The 26,920-nt window shown below is 43.0% G+C and overlaps 1 protein-coding gene across 1 annotated transcript in view; it reads right to left on the bottom strand.

Annotated features, from left to right (window-relative positions):
• The window catches only part of ACAP3 (ArfGAP with coiled-coil, ankyrin repeat and PH domains 3), a 136,776-nt gene extending 113,940 nt beyond the window's left edge, over window positions 1-22,836 (bottom strand). Inside the window, exon 1 of the mRNA XM_056544829.1 lies at window positions 22,602-22,836. Within this exon, the coding sequence (XP_056400804.1) occupies window positions 22,602-22,675 (74 nt within the window). The 5' untranslated portion in view covers window positions 22,676-22,836. The remainder of the gene's footprint in view (window positions 1-22,601) is intronic.
• Window positions 22,837-26,920: the final 4,084 nt, after the last annotated feature.

Here is a 26,920-nt window from a genome sequence, read left to right as displayed (position 1 = left end):
GTGCAGCACTCTGCTTTCGTTTAGAAAGCTGGGTGCCAGCGGCGGGGGTCGTGAAGCCACGGGCATGCCCCTCTTGACGTCTTGCGACGCCCCCTCAGTGCAAGTCTATGGGAGGGGGCGTGGCTACCGCCACGCCCCTCCCATAGACTTGCACTGAGAGGGCGTGGCGTGGCGTGACGTCACGAGGTGCGTGCATGTGACATCCCAACCCCGCCACATACCCCTTTAACATATCCTGGAGCACACTGGAGTATTAAAGTTACTGGCTCCGGAAAGTTAAACAGATTTGTAAATGACTTCTATTAAAAAATCTTAATCCTTCCAATAGTTATTAGCTTCTGAAGTTTTCTGTCTAACTGCTCAATGATGATGTCACGTCCCGGGAGCTGTGCATGATGGGAGAATATCCCCATAGGAGCCGGACAGCTCCCGGGACGCGAGTCATCAGAGAGCAGTTAGACAGTAAACAGCAACTCAACTTCAGAAGCTAATAACTATTGGAAGGATTAAGATTTTTTAATAGAAGTAATTTACAAATCTGTTTAACTTTCCGGAGCCAGTTGAAATATAAAAAGAATAGTTTTGGCCTGGAATACCCCTTTAATTTTGCACAGTGAGACCTCTACGATGATGTAAAGCAGCTGGATCCGGAGGATTACGCTCCGTGTGAGTCTCTGTATTAGGTTTTTTAATGTTTCCATTATCTACACTCACCTTTATAAACCTACCACCCAGCTTCTTTGTCCTATATACCCCCCTAGACTTTACCCCCACTGACCTCTGACAGGTCTTGGCAGTAAATCATTATGGTGGAAAGCCTGGAATGAATCTGTGTTAAATGTTTCCTCTCTTGAGTAGTTTCCTCCCTCTCCGTGTTAGTTTAACATTGCTTTTTTATTATTATATTATGACATATTCCAGGACCACCTGGCAGATCGGAACGTAAGCAAGAACAGAAAAACGCACGAATCCTATGGCTTCCAGATGATACATTTCATAGAAAGATATGGACATAGAATCCGAAAAGTTCAGAGCACTGTCTCTCCTCAAGTCATTGTGCACTTCCATTGAATCGAATGGGACTTTTACAGAGCTTTAAAAATCACCAAAACATAAAAGCACTTTACAACCTTCATGATCAGTGGGGATCTAGGTCATGGACCCCTATCAGTACCATCCTCATTTTAATGAAGTACATTAAAGGGGTGCTCCAGTGGAAAAAAAAAACATTTTTTATATCAACTGGTACGAGAAAGTTAAACAGATTAATAAATAACTTATATAAAAAAAAGTTTTCCTGGATAACCCCTTTAAAGGGGTACTCCGGTGAAAACCTTTTTTCTTTTAAATCAACTGGTGGCAGAAAGTGAAACATATTTGTAAATTACTTCTATTAAAAAAACTTAATCCTTCCAGTACTTATTAGCTGCTGAATGCTACAGAGGAAATTCCTTTCTTTTCGGAACACTGATGACATCACGAGCACAGTGCTCTCTGCTGAAATCTCTGTCCATTTTAGCAACCATGCATAGCAAATGTATGCTAAGGGCAGCATGGTGGCTCAGTGGTTAGCACTGCTGCCTTGCAGTGCTGGGGAGTTGGGTTCAAATCCCACTAAGGACAACAATAAATAAAGCATTTTTATTATTATTATAATAACGTCAGCAGAGAGAACTGTGGTCGTGATGTCATCAGAGAGCATTCCAAAAAGAAAAGAATTTCCTCTGTAGTATTCAGCAGCTAATAAGTACAGGAAGGATTAAGATTTTTTTATAGAAGTAATTTACAAATATGTTTAACTTTCTGCCACCAGTTGATTTAAAAGAAAAAAGGTTTTCACGGGAGTACCCCTTTAAAGGGTACCTCTCATCAAATAAACTTTTGATATATTTTAGATTAATGAATGTTGAATAACTTTCCAATAGAATGTTAATGAAAAATATGCTTCTTTCTATTGTATTTTTCCCCGATCAGTCCTGTCAGCAAGCATTTCTGACTCATGCTGGAGTCCTAAACACTCAGAGCTGCCAGCCTGCTTTGTTCACAGCCAAACAGGCTGTGAACAAAGCAGGCTGGCAGCTCTGAGTGTTCTCCTTTGTGAACAAAGCAGATTGGCAGCTCGTACTGTTTAGGACTCCAGCATGAGTCTGAAATGCTTGCTGCCAGGACTGGTAGGGAGACCCCTAGTGGTCATTTCTTCAAAGTGGAAAATTAAATAGAAAGAAGCATATTTTTTTAATAACATGCAATTGTAAAGTTATTCTGCATACATTAATCTATAATATATCAAAAGATTTTTTGATGAGAGGTACCCTTTAAGATTTTTTAATAGATCAACTGGCTCCAGAAAGTTAAACAGATTTGTAAATGACTTCTATTAAAAAAAAAAATCTTAATCCTTTCAGTACTTATGAGCTGCTGTAGTTGAGTTGTTCTTTTCTGTCTAAGTGCTCTCTGATGAGACGTGTTTTAGGAACAGTCCATAGTAGAAGCAAATCCCCATAGCAAACCTCTTCTACTCTGTGCAGTTCCCGAGACAAGCAAAGATGTCAGCAGAGAGCACTGTTGCCAGACAGAAAAGAACAACTCAAATTCAGCAGCTTATAATTATTGGAATGATTAAGATTTTTTAATAGAAGTAATTAAAAAATCTGTTTAACTTTCTGGAGTCAGTTGATATATATAAGGGAAAAAAATTTTTTTTCCTGGAATAATCCTTTAATCCTTCCAGTATGTATCAACTGCTTTTTGGATTTCTTTTCCGTCTGACCACAGTGCTCTCTGCTGACACCTTTGTCCATGTCAGGAACTGTGCAGAGCAGGAACAATTCCCCATAGCAAACCTATCCTGCTCTGGACAGTTCCTAAAATGGAGAGAGGTGTCAGCAGAGAGCACTGTGGTCAGGCAGAAAGGAAATTCAAAAAGAAAAGAACTTCCTCTGGAACATACAGCAGCTGATACGTACTGAAAAGATTAAGATTTTTTAAATAGAAGTAATTTACAAATCTGTTTAACTTTCTGACACCAGTTGATTTAAAAAAAAAAAAAATTGTTTTCCACCAGAGCCGTGGAGAGACGTCAAGAGGGGCATGCCCGGGACGTCACTACCCCCGCCACTGGCACCCGGCATTCTAAACGAAAGCAGAGTGCTGCACAGAGATCGCGGGGGTCCTTTGGATAGGGGATAAGATGTCTAGCGGCGGAGTGCCCCTTTAAGGCTTTATGGTGAGGGAATATCCTCATAGGCCATGTTCACACTTATTTTCTACGGTTCTATTACGACCAGGTCATATTGCTAACCATAACAACTTTAACAAGGAACCTGGCGCTAATGGAATATCTATATGATGATTCCCACCAACCATTATGCCATCCAAGAAGATACCAGTAACATGGACAAGACCTTTTGCCCCTTTGTCTTCAAGGCCCAGGTTCAACTGCCCTCTCTGCACCCCTACAGCTACCCACCTAAAACTAAAAAGAGAGTACCTGTATGAGACCCGACTGCCACCTACCACTATAAATAGGGATTTAGAAGTTCATCACAAGCACTTCGAGCTCTGGAGGTCCCCGAAAAGGACACGTCTCAACCTTCACTTATAATCTACACAGGGTCAACCAAACATTTTTCTTTTACTGTATTTCCCCTTTAAGTTCCGTGTGAGTTTTGTCTACACAGTGTCTAATGGTTGTCTTCTTCAGTACATGCGGTTGATTATGAATGGGGGGGGGCACGACCCCGATAAACACGCGGCATTCTTCCTAAGCATGTTCTCTCTCTACAGCAGACACTGGGAATTTATTTCCAAGTTCCTTTCATTCTAGTTCTAAAAATAAGAACTACTGTTAATCCTTTACACTTCAACTAAAACTTTTCCAGATTCTCAACAAGCAGCAAGTGCGGGCCGGACCCCTCCACTGTACAACAAAACTGGACATATGGGTCCAACGTCAGGTTTAGAAGACTATTTAAAATATATATTGTCCTTTGAAACTAAATTCTCATGTAAAGGTCATTAGAAAGAAGCAGAAACTCAAAAATAATATGAACTAACATAAAGCAGGATTACGGGACCCAAAAACATCTTACATAATGTCAAATAGGGGCTATGTGGGACATACACAACATGAAGATGCAACCAAACCTCTTTAAGGGGCACTTCGCTGTTCAGCGTTTGGAACAAACTGTTCGGAATGCTGGAGCCAGCAGTCACGCCCCCTCAATGCAAGTCTATGGGAGTGACGTCATGGGGGGGGGGGGGTTACGAACGCTGTGTGCACGCTGCAAGGGTCGGTCATGCCCCCTCGTAACATCACACCACACCCTCTCAATGCAAGTCTATGGGAGGGGGCGTGGCTGATAGACTTACATTGAGGGCGTGGGCCGACCCCATAGCATTTGGAACTAAATATTCCGAATGATGGACAGTGGAGTACCCCTTTAAGTGGGTGGTACGGAGAAGAAATAAAACAGAGTGAAAACTATTTGAGAAGACCACCCATAATTGCATTAAAAATGGTCTTGTATGTGGTTGGTCTTTTCCAAAATGGCCATTATGCAAAATGCATGGTAAAATGAAAAATTCATCACACAAAATCTGGTCTGGATAAGGGGTGGTCTTCCGGAGAGGTTTCACTGTATCAGTGGTGAGGAGGTGGGACTTCATAGCTAGAGATCAAAATGGCCTCCAATTACGGTATTGGGTTTTGTCATCAAGGACACAAGTGCCTGTGCAGGGGTATACATTACACAGAGGATGCAGGGCCCAACCCTACTTTGTCCCATTACTTTTGCTTCTAGTAGGAAACTGTGCTGGACTATTCTGCATTGTCAGGATGTAAAGCAATGGGGGATGTTGACCCAAGGGTCATGGAAAGGAAATGGAAATAAACACTAGACCTTACTGTTCTGGGGTGGGGTTGTGAGATTTTAAAGTCAGACACCATGGTAGCTCATTTATAACTTTCCTATAGAGACCCCTATCTTTTCTGTTTGCCACCAGACTTGGGGTTTGTTTCCCCCTCTAGACCCTTAACTTAAACCTTAGGCCCCTAATCCTTGTTGGCAAACCAAATACAAAGTCCTATACAGTCATTTTTCACAACCCAACAGTAAATGGGATGGGACCAACCTTGGTTTGGCGTCCTCTCCCCAAGAGCCTCGCAGCAGCCATATTGACCTAGGCCACTAGAGTTGAGCGAACTTACAGTAAATTGGCTCGTAGCGAACCTCACAGCTCGGCTGTTGATTACTTTAGTCTGCATAAATTAGTTCAGCTTTCCAAGGGCTCCAGTTGCCTGGAAAAGGTGGATACAGACCTAGAAGACCTAAGACTGTCATCCTGGAATTTTCCAGGCAACCAGAGCCCTTGGAAAGCTGAACTAATTCACGCAGACTAAAGTAATCAACAGCCGAACTGTGAGTTTCGCTATGAGCCAATGTACTGTAAATTCGTTCAACTCTATAGGCCACTATTAAAAATATGTTGGTCCCCCTGGTCCCCCGAAGCTCTTGTCCACCTCTGTCCGAGCCTCCAACAAGCACTTGGTGCAAGACACCACTGCAGTGAGGGCTTGGCTGAGCCAACATGTCCGACTCAAAGAACTGGTCTGGGAAGAAAGGATCGGGGGGACAAGACTGAAGCAAACAGAGAGCAGGAAGGGACCAGCAGGGGACTAGGTCCAGGTATATTTGGGTTTTATTTTTGTCCCATCTTCACCCTAGGATGAAACACCCCTTTAAAGGGATACTCCCGTGGAAACCTTTTTTTTTTTTTTTTTTTTTTTTTTTAGATCAACTGGTGCCAGAAAGTTAAACAGATTTGTAAATTACTTCTATTAAAAAAATCTTAATCCTTCCAGTACTTTTTAGGGACTGTATACTACAGAGGAAATGTTTTTCTTTTTGGATTTCTCTTATGTCACGACCACGGTGCTCTCTGCTGACCTCTGCTGTCCATTTTAGGAACTGTCCAGAGAAGGAGAAAATCCCCATAGCAAACCTATGCTGCTCTGGACTGTTTCTAAAATGGACAGCAGAGGTCAGCAGAGAGCACTGCAGTCGTGACAGAAGAGAAATCCAAAAAGAAAACATTTCCTCTGTAGTATACAGCCCCAAAAAAGTACTGGAAGGATTAAGATTTTTTTAATAGAAGTAAATTTACAAATCTGTTTAACTTTCTGGCACCCTGGCACCAGTTGATTAAAAAAAAAAGTTTTCCAAGGGAGTACCCCTTTAAGCAGTACACCAGTGTTTTCTAGAGGTTTTCTAGAGTGTTCCTTTAAGGTATCATTATGAGAACAGGGTTAATGTACTTGTCACAAGGATTTATAGAATATTATAATGTGACTAAGGAAGTCTGTGACTCGAGTGATCATTTCTCTGGACCAAACCATAATTAAAAAGCTATAAAACCCTGACACGTCATGTCTAGGATATATATATATATATATATATATATATATATATATATATGCAGAGATTTATATCTTAATATAACAATTTCCATTTATCAACTTCACAACTCTAGTTGAAAACCTCACAGACCCTGTATTTTGTGGAGCCGTGAAATCTCTGCAGTTCATTGCCAGGAGTTATAGGCAGTGTTTCCCAACCAGGGTGCCTCCAGCTGTTGCAAAACCACAACTCCCAGCATGCCCGGACAGCCTTCGGCTGTCCGGGTATGCTGGGAGTTGTAGTTTTGCAACAGCCGGAGGCACCCTTGTTGGGAAACACTGGGTTAAGGGGTACAGTTCGGCATGACTGCTGAAGAATACACAGGCCCCATAAGGCCGAGGTTTAATTCGACTATAGCTGAAGAAAACAGATTGTGTGACAGAAAGTGCCCCCCAGCCAAAATAGTCGTCCCTTCTTTCAGATCAGCGACATATTGCTGTGTTATTTACAGATTACGTGCGTGCGTCGCCTTTACGCCGATTACAAATGGAGACAGAAAACTGCAATAAAAAGCTTGCTAAACAATATTTAAAGGGGTACTCACGTGGAAAACTTTATTTATTTATTTATTATTATTTTTTTTTAAATCAACTGGTGCCAGAAAGTTAAACAGACTTGTAAATGACTTCTATTAAAAAAAATCTTAGTCCTTCCAGTACTTATTAGCTGCTTAATACTACAGGAGGAAATTGTTTTCTTTTTGGAACACAGAGCTCTCTGCTGACATCTCTGTCCATTTTAGGAACTGTCCAGAGCAGCATATGTTTGCTATGGGGATTTTCTCCTACTCTGGACAGTTCCTAAAATGGACAGAGATGTCAGCAGAGAGCACTGTGGTCATGATGTCAGCAGAGAGCACTGTGGTCATGATGTCAGCAGAGAGCTCTGTGTTCCAAAAAGAAAACAATTTCCTCTGTAGTATTCAGCAGCTAATAAGTACTGGAAGGATTAAGATTTTTTAAGAGAAGTAATTGACAAATATGTTTAACTTTCTGGCACCAGTTGATTAAAAAAAAAATAATAATAATAAAAAGTTTTCCACGGGAAAAAGCAAAGTGCCAAACCGCCCCCCAAAAATGTCCTTTCCATCATAAGCTTTCAGGGCCCGGGCTAAGCAAATATATGCAACACACATGACCTGACTAGTTTGTAAACTACTTTTTGGTGAAAGTTGCACAAGGGCGTCAACAACGGCTGTATAATATAACCTGTTATGGCATAGGTCTCCAAACTGTGGACTTCTAGCTGAAGAGAAACTACAAGCTCCAGCATGCAGGGAGTTTTAGTTTTGCAACAGCTGAAGGTCCACAATTTAGAGACCACTGTGCTATAGTAGGTCTTTAATCCTTAAAAGATTTCTGTCATTTAGAAAAAAAACTGCGAATGACATGTCAAACCAAACGTTTAGATCGGTCGGGGTCTCAGTGTTGAGACTCCAACCAATGTCTAGAAATAGGTCGGTGAAGTGCACTTTACTCCCCGACTCCATTATACTCTATGAAGCCCGACTCCTGCAATAAGTCGCAACAAAAGCCAAGCCAAGGACTGACGCGCTCCAGGAAACTTCACCCAGCACCAAGACCCCGACCTATCTAAATGTTTGACATGTTTTGAATAATACTTCACACTGAGTAATTCAAGAGGAATTTACTTGAGTAATTCCTCTTGAATTCTCCGCTTAGAATAATTAACATCTGCTTTGCCATTGACTTCAATGTATTTTACTCAGCACTGTAACTATCAAGCGGAACCCTGTGGAAAAATTCTGCTCGGAAATTCCATTGCAGCAAAGTTCCATTGTTTTCAATGGGATTCTGCTGCACCTGGAACACAAGTAATTTCTGTGGCAGAAACCCCAAATCCATCCTGTGCAGAGAGAATTAACATGTTTTGCGGAATCCATTTGAAAAATTTGTTTTGCGGAATCCGTTTGGCAAGGCATTGCCGTCTATGGAGAGAGTGCATTTCCGAGCCGTCCTAGCGGTGGCATGCTCTGTTTGCAGAATGTCCTCCAGCAATTTTACAGGGAACATTAAGCAAAAATTCTGTCTTCTGCTTTTGCTATACAGTTCCCATATAGGGTTTCAAGGTAAAAACCTTACGGAACTGTATAGAAAGCCGTATGCATTGACTTAACATTGTAAACCATATGTCAAACACATCATCCGGTTTTGTCAGGTTTTTTTCCCTTACCCAAAACCATATACTACCACGTTTTTTTTTTTGTTTTAACATGGGAGTCAATGGGTACTGTACAGAACCGTAAGTGCGTACGGTTCCATTCGGTTTGTACCATACTGTTTTTGACTTTGCACAGTTTTTTTTCTTGGAATTTCAATCAAACAAGTGAAACTTGATTCAAAATGGAGTGAAAGGTTAAAAACATATGCCTTTTTTCTTAAAAAAACTGATGCAACCGGACATCATTCTTCAAACCATATACGAAATTTGTACACACGTTTTGATACAGTTTAGTCCGGTTTTAAGGAATCAGTTTTTCATCAAAAACCTGATACAGGAACTGTACTGCAAAAACGTGATGTGAACCCAGCCTTAGGGGGATAATAAGGAATAGTATTACCCGCACCATTTGAGAAACCTTGGCGTGGTGTGCGGGCTCAAGTGTGTCCTTCATATAAGGATATACTGGCTAATGTCTCAGTTTTACATCAGTTTTGAGGGTTAGCTAATGTCATTGTTTATATCTACCACAGTTGTGAAACCACATAGGAGGAGATTTATCAAAACCTGTCCAGAGGAAAAGTTGACCAGTTGCCCATAGCAACCAATCAGATAGCTTCTTTCATTTTTAACAAGGCCTCTGCAAAATGAAAGAAGTGATCTGATTGGTTGCTATGGGCAACTGGGCAACTTTTCCTTTGCACAGGTTTTGGTAAATCTCCCCCATTGTGATCCATAGGTGCAGGTCCTCCACTCCAATGTAGGTGCACAACTGCACTTGGGGTCGAGCACCTTGTATCCCCTCAGATCACATCAATGTAAGTGTTTGAATAGTATTACAAGGAGTCGCTCTGTCGTGTCACCCATGTTCCAGATAAATACACTGAATCTTCATTCCGTGGTGGGAAGAAAGGGAAACACTAGAGGGGAGCAAAACTGGTCAGGAAAAGGAAAGAGTCAAGTTATTCATCAAGACAAAAATGTCCTCAATGGAATTATTTCCAAATCTCATTCTCGCCAAACAATGTGGCCTCCAGAAGTGCGCGCTGCCAAGAGACTAGCTTCAGATATATGAAATAATGTTCAGCTATTTAACCGTCTCATGTCAACATAATGGATCATTTGGGGGATACACTATACGGTAGAATACACTTGGAGTTTTGTATGTTTTATCAATAGTATATTGAGGTCCATTTATCGATTATTTCGACCCTATATTTTATTTCCTGTGATGTGTGAAATTTGAGGAAGCGCGTAGAACACTCTTTATGTTCCCTTATGGCCTTTTATATAGCTCATACTTTCACAATTTGCCTTTTTTTTTATTTTTTTTTAATCGCTTTATAGGGTTAAAGGGGTACTCCGCTTTAAAGGGGTACTCCGCTGCTCAGCGTTTGGAACAAACTGTTCCCAACGCTAGAGACGGGAGCTCGTGATGCCATAGCCCCGCCCCCTCGTGATGTCATGCCCCTACCCCTCAATGCAAGTCTATGGGAGAGGGAGTGACAGCCGTCTCCCATAGACTTGCTTTGAGGGAGCGATCGTGACGTCATGAGGGGGCGGGGGCCTGTTATTCCAAAGTATCCCACAGGCATAAGCATAAAGCATGGATGAAAACTCTATGATCAGAGGTTACCAAGGTAGTAGTCCAACACTAATCCTCTTCTAGCCGGAGCATAAACCATGGTCTGGGTCTTCGTGAAACCATAAAAAAAAATGTAAAAAGTGTTGGCGGATCCCCTAAAAACATCCAGGGTTGGACTAAATATTGCAAGATAAAAAACTTTTTATAAAACTCAATGGAGAGGTGGAGTAGAGGCGGTGTAGTCTAAAGTTTGTCCATCGACACAATGTCGATTAAGGGTCTATTCACACGTACAGTATTTTGTACAGATTTGGTGCGGTGGGTGGTGCAGCGCGGTGGGGGCGGTGCGCATTATCATATTATCGGCAAGGTAATTGGGCGTTATTGGTATCGGCAAATTGTGAATATCGCCCAATAATATGTCGATCCCTAATATCCAGTGCTGAAAAACACATCCCCTACCCTAAGGATAGGGGATAAGTTTCAGATAGCAGGGGGTCCGACCGCTGGGCCCCCCCCCCCCCCCCCCCCCATGATCTCCTGTACGGGGCCCGGGCAGCCCGCAGGAAGGGGGCTTGTTGACCACCGCACGTAGCGGATGCTGACACGCCCCCTTAATACAACTCTATGGCAGAGCCGGAGCGCTGCCTTCGGCAATCTCCGGCTCTGCCATAGCGATGTATTGAGGTGCGGTGGTCGACACCTGTTATCTGGCCCGTGAGCCGGGGGCCCCAGCGTTCGGACCCCCCGTGATCTGAAACTTATCCCTTATCCTTAGGATAGGGGATACGTTTTTCTGCACTGGACTGTCCTTTTAAGGAACAACTTCTGATCATCTTACAATCACTTTACTAGGGCAACATGCTTGGCTCCGTAAACACCTGTGTTGTCAGGAAGGATCCAATGGGGTTTCCATAGGGCTTTCTTTACTCTTGATGGAGAGAGTGAAGAAACATACTTGCCACCAAAAAAGACGGTGTCCCAAAAAAACATCACTGTTTGGATTCATCATACAGTGATGAATCCAAACATGAACTTTATCTATTTGCCAAATTAGACAGAGGCTACAAAAGGTCTCTGCTCTGGAAGACTCAGCTCATCCAAGCATTACACAGACAACCCATCAATTTCAGGTTAACTGCGCAATACTTGATTTCTCCTTTGATGGCACTTTAAGGAAACTGAGCACATGCTGTTGGGTTCCCACAGTTGGCTGAAGGACCTTATGAATTTGCTTACCATTGGGGGCCCTTCCAACATAGAAGATTGTCCTAGGAACCCTGTGGAGCAAATAGGAGGGCCACACCTTGGCACTCCATTAACTATAGTATTACTCTAATGGGTTCCCATTGAATATCCTACCTATCATTGGTGATGGAGGCCTGCTACTATGCAGTCTGACAGTATACAGGTAAAGCTAATCACATTGTGGCACCAATGGCATGTCCAAGTACTTTCTGCTGTAAAATATAATGTCTCAATATAAAACCAGAGCAGAATAGGCTTTTATCATTAGAATTAATATAAGTATTCTACTACTTCACCCGAGCACGCAGGATCTAAGGAGCTTTCCAAGGCTTTTATTTTCTTGCTTATATTCTCTTATTGCTTTACATTCCCCTAGGGCCATTTTTACTCTACATTATCCGAGTCAGACGACATTAATTTCACTATATATCTTCTCTCTTTTTTTTTTTGATCTGTATCACTTGTAGAAAGTTTCCCATGAAAGCCTCAGCATGTGACAACCACATGTGAGCACTGGCACATTTTTGGCTTTACTATACAGATACAAAATGTTTGACTTTTGCAATTTACTAATGCCTTTCCATAGTATTGCTCTGCTAACCATGAGAAAACATCAGCATATCCAATCTAGTAATTCGCTTCCCAAATTCCTTCGGAGCCTGTGCCCCATCGTGTTTTCCTTTACCATTCACAAGACGGATGAGAAGAGGTGGTATTAGGTTTCACTAACTCTCACAGGAAGCCTTAAAGTCATGAACGACCCAACAAAAAAGAAAAAAAATACCAAATGGGAAAATAAATAATTATCTCCAGCCCCTGAATGTGCTGAGTCCATTAAGTTGCATTTGAGGGAGAAATTAATCTTTTTCTTCTTGTATGTAATAGAAGCCATCAGTTAGGGCTTTAAACTTGTTTGCACCCATGGGCCAAAGCTAATGTAGATCAGACACTTTGGATAGGGGATAAGTGTTCCTTCACTGGAGTACTTCTTTAAAGGAATGGGCCATTGTTATCACATAAGCATATGGTATATCCTTGACCCTGAGAACAAAGTCCACTTTGATTTTGTCCAGCGCAGTATCACTCCAAGCCACCAATGGTGCAGGCCATTCACCTACCACTTGGGCTCCTTATTTCTAAGGACTGGTGGAAGTTTTGCCACTGAAACCCCCACTGATCATTAAATGATAGAATCTTCAAGAAATATGCCATCATCTACCATGGTGGGAAAACTATTTAATGGGGTTTTTTCCCATATGTTAAAGTTATACCCTATAAATAGGATACAAGATAACTATTTGATCATAAGGGTCCTACTACTGGGGTCCTCCAGGATCTCGAGAACCTGTGTCTCCCGTTAGAACAGACCTGCGAGACAAGCACTTGTCACTGCTCTACTTATTCTCTATGGGAGCCTACAAAGACAGGAAGATACAGTGATTAGGTGTTTCCACGGCTCCATACTAATGGGAGACTCTGGTCCCCAATCTTTAGCGGGTTGGACACCCCCCACAATTAGATAGTTATGCCCTAACCTGTGAATAGAGGCTAATTTAACAACACTGGAAAATCTTTAATGGATGCAAGTGAACCAAATCATGTTCTTGTACAGCTATCTTGAATTACATTAAAAAAAATTTCTAAAAGGTAACAAATCATTATGCAAATAATCCAACCAAAATGTCAAAGGGCAGAAGGAGCTGATGTTTATCGTAGGAAGATTTAGTAATATTACCTAACTCATTTTGACCTTGGGAGTCCACTGGGAGGTCTTACTTAATGACTGGCGGATTAGGTCCACCCACTGGACTCCCAAACTCAGAATAAGCAGATATTTAAAAAGGTAGAAAACAGAAGTCATCCTGAATTTGGCCCTCAATCTCTATACATCAGCTCTATAACACAATGCTGACAGCACAGGCCACTTGTTCAATGTAGCGGGTTCCCGTTGAGGTCACCAGATTACAGAATAGCGCGGCAGCTGCTATTTATAGAATTCCTTCAGAAATATAGGAGGACGGTGTGATAGCAAAGACGTATATGTAAGGCAGGAAGGAAGCCTTTCCTGAAACAATGTATTGTGCAGAGGAAAACAGATGATTTCCATCACCATTGGAGATCGGCAGAAGTGCAAACGTGGTGACGTAAGTATCTGCTTCTAGTCAGAGCGGAAAGAGAAATATTAATATCTACACTGTGCAGCCATTTTACCTGGATGGAGTAAAGGGGGGGGCGGTACATCACCTAGATGGGGTAAGGGTAGGGGAGGAATACTTGGATGGGGGGGGGTATCATTTGGATGGGGGTGAAGGGGGTCACAGCTCTTGGTTGATCAATCTTATGCCCCTCACTGTAAATTTAGGAACCAAAAACATAGCTGGACTACAGCTGTGTGTGATTTCTTGGGGTGGCCTTTTTCTTCTGATCTATATAATCAGGTCATCAATATATTAAAGGATAGAGTTACAATAGAAACTTTGTCCTTAGAAGACCCCTATAGTAAAATGACTCATAACAGGATAATAATTGTAAAGGTCACTACTTTTCCCCTTCAGCAATCTACTAATGTAATAAAATCAATGTATCTGTAATAAAAAAAAAAGAGAGAAAGGAATGGAGAAGAAGCAGCTCAAGGAAGACTCACTAAGGTCACTGTGTGAATATGATCAGTAGGAAACAAAAAGCTCTTAGATTCATTTTGGTTATCTGCATCCCATCTGCTTCCGGCCTACAGGAAGTCCCGGGACCCTTCGGGCCCAGCTGCGGCCGCTGCCTCCCCCCCCCCCCATGGGAAGGCGGTCAGTGAATCTGTTCTCTCTTGCTGAACAGCAATGTCATACATCAGAAGATGCCGGCAAAAGTTAATTAATGCGGCCGCTCACGATCCTCCTCTACTGTCACCGGTGAAATAAGTTGTTAGGGCTCCAAGCATGGGAGCCATTAATCATAATAATTCACGTTGCGTTATAGCCGTAGTAAACCACACAAACAATAGGACAAGGTGACTGTCCCCTTGAACAGCCTTCCACATAAAACTAGGTACTTCTACGCAGAGCTTCCAAAGGACAGATTTTGAAGAGTGTATAGAGTAGTGGTCTCCGAACTGTGGAGTTGCTCGGAGTCGTAGTTTTGCAACATCTGGGAGGTCCACAGTTTGGAGACCACTGCTGTATAGAAGGTGCTATGAACAGAGTTTCAAGAGTTTATCTAAGATTAGACTGAAAAGCAGTCTGGACTTTTTTCAAGAACCCAACTAAGATGGTGGCTGTTAGCAACCCATGTGGTTGACTTCATAGGCAAGGGAAGCTTCCTAAGCAAATGGTCCATGACAAACAACTGGCGTCCATTGCTTTTAATAGACACCTGCTGTCATCCCATGCAAGAGCCAGACAACGCAAGAAGGTCCATGCAATTACGCTCCTAAGGTATCCATACATATGCAATGGTCATTAAGCTGACAGCTATCTCTCCCAATCCTTTAGAGCTGTGATCTCAAACTGTGGCCCTCCAGATGTTTTAAAACTTCAACTCCCAGCATGCCCGGACAGCCGTTGGCTGTCCGGGCATGCTGGGAGTTGAAGTTTTAAAACATCTGGAGGGCCACAGTTTGAGACCACAGCTTTAGAGGAGGGGTATTTCTATGAGAACAAAAAGATCAAATAGTTGAAATGCAATATGAACTATTGTTCTCTGATGAAGTTATCTAGTTATAAGGTGCACTGCAATTGTCATTTAAAAATTACACTGCAATTGTCAATTAGGAGGTACACTGCAATTGTCATTTAAAAAGTACACTGCAATTGTCATTTAAAAAGTACACTGCAATTGTAAATTAGGAGGTACACTGCAATTGTCAATTAGGAGGTACACTGCAATTGTCAATTAGGAGGTACACTGCAATTGTCATTTAAGGTACACTGCAATTGTCATTTAAAAAGTACACCACAATTGTCATTTATAAGGTACACCGCAATAGTCAATTAGGAGGTACACTGCAATAGTCAATTAGGAGATACACTACAATTGTCAATTAAAACCGAGCTCTTGCCACACCTTAAAGAGGTATTTACATACCAACAGGGTATTGGCAGGGTATTCACAGGATAGTGGACATGCGTGGGGGTTGGACCCCCGCCAATCCATAGAACGGAGGTAAATTGTCCCCAGATATTATTGTTTAGTAGCCCCATAGAGAATAAATGAAGCACTGGTCACACATGTGCAGGGCACTTCATTGATCCCTGGGGACAGTTCTCACTACCATGGATCAGAGGGGGATACCAGCAGTCGGACTCCTACCGATAAGCATGTTATCACCAACCTTAAGGATAAGGGATAATATGATGTGACAGGAATACCCCTTTAAGATGGATATATTAGTTAGAAGAAAGCTGATGGCTAAATAGTTGGCAAACCACCTTCTGATGGACAAACATTTCTCCAACACAGCCATACACACGCAAGTCCATATTGGCCATTACAGTTGTTTCAGCATGTCACACATGATCACTGGGTGAGGGGTGAACAACTTCTCTGTGCACCCCCAGCAAAAGCACGGTACTGTCACCAGGGTATGGCTAGGAGTAGTTTTGGTGGTGGTCAGGAGGGGGTAAGCAGGGGCTGGGCTACCATCTAAAACATGTTCAATAGATTTTATAAATGAGCCCAATTCTGTTTCCAGCGTTAAGAATAGACAATTGAGGGCTAGCCAAATAACTGTGTCTGATAAGCATATTTCTAACTAATACCTATAATTTTCTGACGTCACTATAATCCACATCATTGTAATCCAAAATCTCCAAAGACCAGGCAGATGTCATTGAATAGACATACGCAGGAAAGGGCTGCAATCTTATTATACAGAATATGCTAATAGGACAGCGATAAATCAGGAACCATCAATGCAACCAGATCCTAGAACTTCTTATTTCAGCCTAGGGAATAATATATATATGTAAACTAGGGCTGCACCATTTGGGGAAAATGCGCGATTGTCATTATAGAGGTAAATATTGTGATGTCGTTATGTGACTGTGATATAATAAATAAATGGTGACATTCACCAATTTCATGTTCAATCCACCCCCCCCCCCCATTCATTTCTATCTTCTAATTTCACATCTATTCCCCCCATTTCATTTATATCCCCCAAGTCACATGCTCCCCCATTTTGTGTCTAAACCCCCACATCACATCGCCCCCATTTTATGTTCACAACCCATGTCACGTTTCCCCCTGTCCCCATTGTCACATCTCCTCTATTTCATGTCCACATCCCCATGTCACATCTCCCCAACTATTGTTGTGCCGAGGCGTGGGAAAAAAACAAAAAACAAAACTGATGCTTACCGAGCCCCAGTCCCCCGCAGTTTCCATTCTCCTCTATGCAGTCTGGGGTCTAAAGGGACTTACAGGGCTTTCCTGACACCACTGCGGCCACTGATTGGCTGAGCGGGAAAGGTCCTGGAACCAGCTGATTGTCAGGAGCACAGAGAAGATACCAGAACTTCATGTAGGACAACAGGATCTGGGGCAGACCTACAGGGATCGGGGCTAGGGGAGCATCAGATTTTTTTGTTTCCCCCATGCCACTATTATTATTTAAGACAGTGTTTCCCAACGTGGTTGCCTCCAGCTGTTGCAAAACTACAACTTCCAGCATGCCCGGACAGCCTTTGGCTGGACTGTGGTTGGGAAACACTGACTTAGCATATGAATTTTGGCAACTGCTGAACTGTGCCCAAAATAAAAACAAAACAAAACAAAAAAAAAAACACATCCAATGATAAATTTACCCCATGACCTAAACTTGAAAAACCCAGGTGTCAGTCAATGGGAACTATCAGGATTTATTAAAGGAGTTCTCCAACTGAAATCGTTTATCCCCCGCTGTGCCCGGGCTGTAAAAGTATACATAATAAACTTTCACTTACCTGCCTACGATCCCCCGTTGTTCCGATAGCGCCGCCCGTGCTCCGGTCCCCGTCAGCTTCCTGCGGGTCAGTGACTTCACTCTGCGCTCAGCCTACCAGCGGCCGCGACGGGACATTGCTGGGGCCGCTGATAGGCTGAGCGCAGAGTGAAGTCACAGACCCGCAGGAAGTGGAAGAGACCGGAGCACGGGCGGCGCTATCGGAACAACGGGGGATCGTAGGCAGGTAAGTGAAAGTTTATTATGTATAGTTTTACAGCCCGGGCACAGCGGGGGTTAAAAATTTTAGCTTAGAGAACTTTTTTAAAGATCCATTTGGAAATATCATGGCTTCATACAGTGGGGCACTAAAGCTAGTGTGAACAGAGCCTAAACGTCAACTAAAAAGCACACTATCTCTTAGTATAAAAAATAAATAAACTCCCCAGTAGGCTTTACCGCCCATTAGGACATGGATGTCCGAAGCACATTCATGTGTGCTACATCCATGGAGGTATAGTATTTGTTAGAAGCATTTCTAGTCCCCCCACGTTCCCAGAAAACAGGAATTAAAGGGGTACTCTGTTGCTCAGTGTTTGGAACAAACTGTTCTGACCACTGGAGCCGGCACCAAGAGCTCGTGAAGTCATAGCCCAGCCCCCTCAATGTAAGTCTATGGGAGGGGGCGTGACGGCTGTCACGCCCCCTGCCATAGACTTGCATTGAGGGGGCGGGGCATGATATCATGAGGGGTGGGGCTATAAGCTCCCTGCGCCGATTCCAGCGGTCGGAACAGTTTGCTCCAAACACTGAGCAACAGAGTACCCCTTTAAGCAGAGTTGACAGCCATTCCCACACACTATATGTAAATGTGCACAAAGCTGTACGCAAAAATAACCACAGTATAACACAATACCGTCAATAAGAAGAGAAGTCTAGGCACGTTCATAAAGGGTTATCTCATATTAAATATTCAGCAGTTCTTGTAAACCGGCTCCTGTCATGGCCTATCATAAGATCTGACCCCAGAATGGCAGCTGAGGATGTCCTGAGATTTCCTCTGACACTCTGCCCGTCTCACACCCTTTCCGAGGGTTACAAGTATTCAGCAGAATATCATCCTCCATGGTCCCAAGAGACATCCATACCCAGCGCCCTGGAGCGGTCATCCAAGGACGGTCTGAGAATGTCTCATGTAATTACCATCAGGGTCCCTACATATATCCTTTCTATTCTTATAGAACAGTTGTTTCCGAAATGCCTGCTCGAACAGAGCCATATGTACTCCATCACTTAGCGAAATAATATTCGGCTAAAACATTTAGAGCATAAAAAAAGGGAAAAAAATAATGGATAGCGTGATATCCTGAGAAACAGAAGAAGGGGGATACTTGAAATAGGAAAAATAATTGCTTAAAGAAGCACTCTGATTTTATTTATTTAACACACAATCACAAGCTAGTAGTCTTAGTCAACTAAAACATCTATCCCCCGATTCCAGCATTATTTACCTTTTTACCACATTTTAGTCAATTTTAGGATCAGCAGGATATGCTTTTTTAATCTTTGTTATAGAAGCATTTCTCCAATAATCATTGTGTGTGTGTGTGTGTGTGTACAGCATAAAAACAGAGAGCAGGGCTGCCATGCTCCTCCAAGAGCAGTGAGTCGGTAGAGTGAGGGAGGGGGAGGAGTCATCACAGTACAGGCATAAGGACATGCCCCCTCCCTTTGAGACAATTGAAAAGTGAGCAGCTGTAATATGCTATTTTTTAGTGAAATATGGGTGATATATACATAAAAATAATATTTACATGCTCAGGATGAGGTACTGAGTAACATATAACAGTTTTTTTTTTTTGTGGGATCTGACAGATACGCTTTAAAGGGGTACTCCACTGGCCAGCGTTTGGAAGTAAAGGTTTTGAATGCTGTTTTCACGCTGCCGGGTTCGGTCTTGCCCCTCCTGACATCAGGGCCACGCCCCTTCAATGCAAGTCTATGGGAGTGGGCGTGACGGCCGTCACATCCCCTCCCACAGACTTGCATTGAGGGGGCATAGGTTGTGCAACTTCTTTTTTTTAAATCAGATATATTTATTAAGGTATTTTGCAAGGTAAACAAATACACACCATACAACAATAAACACCCCAATCCCCAATACCACCCACCACCCCAACAGTCCCACCCTCCACCCAGTAACAGTACACCCCAAAGTCCACCAAATGTCCACAAGTAAGGCATATGAGCCGTCAAATATCATATGGCACGTCCATCAAATAACAAGCATTATTAAATCGGCAGTAAAATGGCAACTTTAAACAGCATCGAGGCAGGCGCACACACAGTAAAGAGAACATAACATAGGAGAGATCATATACACGGAGCAGCACGGTGAGCCAAGGATCCCAAGCAGACACACCAGGACTCCACTCATACAGTCAATCCTTCGGAGAAGGTATCCCATTAGGTACTATCAGATCAACGATCAAAAACATTCATCCAAGGTCCCCAAACTGCCTGGAATTTACGGGTAGCTTTCCGCTTTTCATATACCGTATACCTCTCTCCATACGAACAATAAGTGACAATCTAGCAATAAGATCAGCAATAGTAGGGGGGTTAGCTCTAATCCAGTACTGGGCTATCAGTTTTCTAGCCTGGTACAATACCCGGAGCATCCCAATCCCTGCACCTGAGGGCTCAGAGTCACATCCAATAAGGCCTAAAAGACACAACCTAGGGGCTAGTGACAAATTGCGCAACTTCTAATTTGATCAATTCTAAGGAAAATGCAGTGAAGCTAACATGGTACAGATCATGGATTCAAAGATTGAGTGGCCCTTTAAATTCGGGTATGAAGATATATAGGTATAAAAGAAAAAAGCATGAGCCTCGTGACATGACATATACCAGCCACCTAGTCAATGTAACACAGGGAACTGAGGAAAACACTTCTCTAATGTTTCTAGGTCTGGGATCAATTAAACCCCCATTAGCAGAACATTCATTCCCACAAGCCCCTCCAGCGACCACAGGAACACAAGCCACAAGAGATAAAGACAGAAAACGAAAGCGATATGTACTATATGCACCGGGAGGTGTTTTTACAGGTGGGAATCTTGTTCCGTAGAGTGTGAAGGTTGACACCAGATAGAATCCCATAATTGTTGACCTGTACGTTACTTCCTGTTTACGGGGATAATACTATTACTTCTCCTTTAAATGGCTCGGAGCGCTGCGTTTCCTGCCATTCCAGTGGTCCATGGGCTTGTGTATATTGAGGCTAAAACCAGATTATTTTTCTTTGTACAAATGGTGATCATGCCTGGCCTCAAAACGTGAACAGAGAAGCCACTAACCCATAAGTAATCGCTAAGCGGTTTCTTAAAGGGCAATTTCTCTTAGATCAAGATTGCCAGGGGCTGGATTTCTCATAGATCAAAATGATGTCAAGGAGGAATTTGAGACAATTCTATAATAACCTAACAGTGCCGTAACATTAAGTACAGTGATGAATTATGGTAGAACAAATAAGAAAAACTAAATATACGTATAAACACAAGATCCATGCAAGTATGTAGAAGAAAGCTGGCAAATCTAAGCCATATACAAATGGCACCTACTCTACCATAAAAATCGTGCACAAGGTCAACAGCTCTCTCTCTCTCTCTCTCTCCCGCCTTACACAAACTTTAAATGGGTATTCCGGCTTTATACATCTTATCCCCCTATCCAGAGGATGGGGGATAAGATGTATGATCGCAGGGTCCCCCCGCGATCTCGATGCAGCCCCCGGTATTCTGTGCCGGGCGCTGCCTCCGAGACGGGGACGTGACGTCACGGCCATGCCCCCTAGTGATGTCACGCCACGCACCTCTCCATTCATGTCTATGAGAGGGGGCGTGACGGCCGTCACGCCCCCTCCCATAGACATGAATGGAGGGGCGTTGCCGTGATGTCGTATCGCCGTCTTGGAGGCAGCGCCTGGCACAGAATGCTGGGGGCTGCACCGAGATCGCAGCGGCGGGACCCCTGCAATCATATCCTTTGGATAGGGGATAAGATGATAAGATGTATAAAGCCGGAATACCCCTTTAAGCTTGGCCGAGTGTTCACGTGTTCTGAACAGAAGATGCTGCCAAATCCTCCTGGAACAAAAGAAACGGGCAACTGAGATCAACATGTCTGATCCTTCTCCGAGGGAAAGTTTGGAGGCTGGAAGCTAGAACACATATTAGATAATCGACCAGTCCCGGTGAAATCAGCTTTGCCCTATGGAGGGCCCTTAGAATGGAGAAGCTGCAGCGCTAATTTGGCGTTGGGTCACCTTCAAGGTTTTCCTTGCACATCCGTAGGGGAAAAACTACCAAAGTTCAGGACAATGGGGATCCCAAAGGTCAGACTACCCCACTTTACTATCAATATATAATCATATCATCAGATGGGAAGAACACCTAGTTAGATACTATAGCCAACACACAATGGCTAGTTCAGTGTGGAGCTTCAGCTGTACGGAAACTACATCTCCCAGCATACCCGGACAATCTTCAGGCTGTCCATGCATGCTGGGAGCTTTGCTACATCTGGAGGACCACAGTTTGGAGACCTAGAGACTAGTTTGTGTGCTGACTAGATTTTTAAATTATAATTTGTTTTTATTGGCTAAGCAAATATTTTGCGCACTGGACCCCTGGGTTAGTCCTGAGCAGTCCATACAGCTGATATGGAGAAAGCTATTCTGCCACATAATGCCCCATGTATGCCCTGACCCCATTTAGCTTTTGCACCAGACTCCCCATGGCTATGGAAGCGGCATGATGCTATACTACCTCTTTAAAAGTATAAGTGGGGGGTATAGAATAGCATACTTGAGCAGGGAGAATCCATTTGATCTATTTAGACTCTGCTATGCCCCCTATAGTTTACACCCTTGACACTTAACAGAAACCCATAAAATATTAAGGCCATAACACATTATGACCAAGACAACAGTACCAGGCAATGTGCCAGGAAGAGAAAAAAAAAAGTGACCCGGGTCATCAAATGCATGAAATGTTTTTTAGAACAATAGGTTTATAGGAGAACTCATTCCCTGTAAAATCTCTATGTAGATAACACAGTACATATGGGGGAGATGGGAGTTTCCTGTCTTTGGGTATTTACCTTTGCATGTTCCGATTGCAGACAATTGAAGGTAGAAGGTCATAATACTTACAAAAGGTCAATCACAGATTGGGATAATAAAAGAAATGTAGCAGAAACTTGGCCGTATGGTGCACATCTATTCATCTGCAAGCAAGAGTATCTGTAGTCCAGCTCACTCCCTCATGACTAAGGTCCAGTCTTAGGACCGAAACGCGTCACCCTGTCATGTTCTCCTGGTCTCTGTAGCTTTTATTGGAATAAATATCCTGTTTTCTGATACTCGCGCTGGACACCTTGCCTTTGTACATCTATTCATCAGTGTGTTCTGGCTGCTTTAAAGGGGTACTCTGCTGCTCAGCGTTTGGAGCAAACTGTTCCGAACGCTGGAGTCGATGCCGGGAGCTTGTGATGTCATAGCCCTGCCCCTCATGATGTCACGCCCCACCCCCTCAATGCAAGTCTATAGACTCCCATAGACTTGCATTGGCGGGGCATGACATAATAACGGGGTGGGGCTATGACGCCACGAGCTCCTGGTGCCGGCTCTAATCGTTCGGAACATTTTGTTCCAAACGCTGAGCAGCATAGTACCCCTTTAAGGGCAAGGAAGTTCCCTACTGTTTGCTAGGTAGTACTCAAAGGCAAGTCACCTTAAAAGGGTGTTATCTAAAAGGTAAAGTTATTCTAAAACTCTTTGATAAGTGGGAGTCTGACAACTGGGACCCCCATCAATCACGAGAATGTCAGTTCTCCCCCTGATCTCCATTCTCCAAGTGAATTGAGCCACAGTGTGCATGCTCTACCACCGCTCCACTCATTGTCAATGGGGCTTCTGAACAATGCACCCGGCAAAATTTAGAGGCCCCCTAGGAGTGTTTTCCAAGCTCGCTCTTCAAGTACCTCCAACAGGTCATGTTTTCAGAATTTCCTTAGTCTTTTACCGGTGAGTGGTGATGCCTGATGCACTGACTAGAATTATATCACCTGTAAAAGAAAAAGGAAATCCTGAAAACAAGACCTGTTGGGGGTACCAGAGGTCACCACCCCAGTTCTCACAGCCACCAACAGCCCCGGATTGGAAGTAACTGAAAAAAAAACAGAATATTGGTGGACCTTGAGGACTGGGTTGGGAACCATGGTCCTAGAGAACAGATAAAGTTGTGGTGACTGGGGATAAACTGCAATACCAGGCTCAGTATATGGACAAAAAGTATCAATGTTTCTGGGAGAAAAAAAAACAGAAAAAGTTTCTATCATACAGTGAAGTACTTTGGGGGGTACTGCAGGGTAAATACACAGAGATAGGCTTTGTATCAGCACATGGTCACTATAAACTAGGCTGTGATAAAATAACCAGATGATGATGAATGGCCGATAATCCCAAATAACTGAACCTCGGCTGGACTACAGTTCCAGGTACGGTTCAGAGGAGTCTTTAAGATCACTTGCACCACAATGTTCATCCAAAATGGCTACCTACTCAATTGTTGTTTTACCTTAAAAAAAATTGTCCTATGTAATGTTTTTGTATTTAGTAACAAAAACTGCAAGCTACGACGTAGGAAACTCAACATTTTGGGTTTCGTGAACAGCTGCTATTTACAGTACAGCCTATGATGTTAACTCAACACACAGACGAACAGGGCTACACGTGACGCTGCTCTTCATTATGTTTGCTCGCTCCGATGGCGCCAAACAGATAAAAAAGGCATCAAGCCAAAGTAACTGATATAAAAGATTGTTCCACTATGGGGCCCAAGTCCTTCTGCCTTCTGTCTCCCTGCTGCTCTGTCTCAAGCTGCTGCGCCTGGTTCTGTTTAGTCTGGAGAACACCCCCTTGGACACACAAATCCCGAGTCCGCGGCTTGAAAAACAGTTTTTAAGATGAACAGTTCTCTAACTATGCGGCTGGCTCATTGCTGTAACGGTCCTGTGTACCGATGAAGCAGAGCAGAATTTGCCATCTGTAACAAGTGACTTTGATACCACAATCTGTTTTTAATAAAACAGGCTTTCCAGTAAATCTATTACATTTGTTTCCATTGGATTTTCAGTTTAACCTCTTTTCTTAACCTTTTATGTGCCCATTTTTCCCCACAACGTGTCAATGTGATATAATATCAAATGAGCCGGGGAAGAGGTGGTCAACTGATTGTGTAACTATTGTATTGATGTGATCCCCTACAAGTCCTACTTCTTAGAAGGGTCAATTGAAAATAAGGTGGTCACAGAGTATCCCTCACTGGTGCCCCTAGTGGTAAGAAAATCAGGCAGTATGTGTTCAGTACATGTGCAGCGCCTCCACAGGGGACATTAAGCATTACACAGTGTCCATTCAAATCAATAAGTTGTCTGAGTAATGCAGGACAGAGCATGTCCTCCAGAGGGAGAGATACTCTTGGTAACCGCTCTCCTTTTTGGCAAAGACATGACAGTCCTGAACCATGGACCCCCTCTTTTAAATTAGGTTCAGAGCGGTTGTCCGACCATTTAGATTTATCCCCTTTTCACAGGATATGGGATGTGTATGATCATGGGGTGAACCTGACTCCCTAGACCCCTCTTGATTTTGAGAACAGCATCCAAGCCAGAATGAGGCAGGGGTAGGGAAGCATTTAATACATTTTTAAACTTTTGCTGACAAATACATCAAGTTTAGGCATACTCTGTCTTTATCACAATTTCTGAGTTGTTGTTTGATCCCCCACTTTTTGAGGATTGACCACAGATTCTTAATGGTCTTGAGATCTGAAGAGTTTCTCGGCCATGATGCCAAAATTTCTATGTTTTGTTTACCGAGCCACTTCGTTATTCCTTTTGCCTTGTGATATGGTGCTTCAACATACTGGAAAAATAATTGTGTATCACCAAATTGCTACTGGATCATTGAGAGAAGTTGCTTTTAAAGGATGGTTAGATACTATTCTTCATTCATGGCAGTGTTCATGGTAACATTTTAAGTGGGTCCACTCCCATAGATGAAAAGCAACACCACACATGAATGGTTTCAGGATGCTTCACTGTTTGCTACCATGAGTCCTGTGTCATGCCCCCACCTTATCTTTTCCAGACAATCATTCTCCTAGATGTCCCAAACTATCTGAAGTTGCGTTAGAGAAAATAACTTTACCCAGTCCCCTGCAGTCCAATCCCTCCACAATGTCCGTCTGTTTTTCTTGGAGAGAAGTGGCTTTTTTGCTGCTCTTAACACCAGACAACTCCAAAAGCCTTCACCTCACTATGTGTGCAGATGCACTGACACCTGCTGCCCTTCCTAAGCAAGACCTGCACTGGTGGTCCAGCTACGTTAAGTAGCTGAATGCTCTTTAGAACACGGTCCTTGCCCTTGCTGGACTTTCTTGGGTTCCCTGAAGCCTTGTTCACAGCAACTGAAACCTTTCTTCTTGAAGTTCTTAATGATCCAATAAAGGGTTGATTTAGGGGCAATCTTACAAGCAGTAAGGTCCTTGCCTGTATAGCCCTTTTGATGCAAAGCAATGATAATTGCAGGTGTTGCCTTGGAGTTAATAATAGTAAACAGAAGAAGACAATTATTTCAAGCACTGTTACCCTTTCAAAGCAACCAGTCAGCTCTTATAATCCGATCAGCATTACACAGTGATATCAGTAACCTTGTCCTCCATAACACTTTCGCCTGAGCTAAAGGAAGGGCCACGGACATGATGTTTGCACATAAATTTGTGCCAGGGCTAAAATTCTGTGGAAATAGTTTTTTTTTTTTGTGACAGTTAATTTTCATAGTCCAGACTTAATGTAAATTGTCACTTTTAAAACTGAAGCAGCAAACATATTGAAAACCAAAATTTGTGTCAGGCTCAAAACTTTTGGCCACGAGTGTAGAAGACCACAATGGGTCCACTTCTGTTTGGCCAAAAGCCAGAAACTCTGGCCGCGGTGATCACACAGTCTTATCTCAATATTAGGGATATATGAAAGATGAAACACCTCTTGATCCGATAGTTAGTAATGCGACGTGCCAAGGAAACAAAACCATCTGTCCCATGTGCATGATGCCCACTCTTCAGGCTGGTGATGGGACAGGTTTCCATTGCTTACACTCAGTGCCCTGGGGCCCCTTAACTTAAGAGCTAGGGCCTTATTTTACACTCCCCAGAAGAAGCCTACTGGTGGCGAAACGTTGGGCAGTGGCGCTCCTCATTTGCACTTTCATACCACTAGGTAATGTGAACATGCTTAATTCATGCCTTATTTATGGTTGGCTTTCACTCATTTGAGTGATCCCTATACCGTTCATTTGTTCCCTATTTTTTGGGGTTCCTTCTTTGAGGTAGTGCCCTTTTTGTGCAGTCTCTTATTGTTGTGTGTCCAGTTGTAATTCTGTGTCATTGGATGTATATGTTGTTGTAT

The sequence above is a fragment of the Hyla sarda genome, chromosome 10 (assembly GCF_029499605.1).
Source record: "Hyla sarda isolate aHylSar1 chromosome 10, aHylSar1.hap1, whole genome shotgun sequence".
NCBI lineage: Eukaryota > Metazoa > Chordata > Amphibia > Anura > Hylidae > Hyla > Hyla sarda.
The sequence above is the reverse complement of the archived record's forward strand: the minus strand, read 5'-3'. Positions and strand labels throughout refer to the sequence as shown.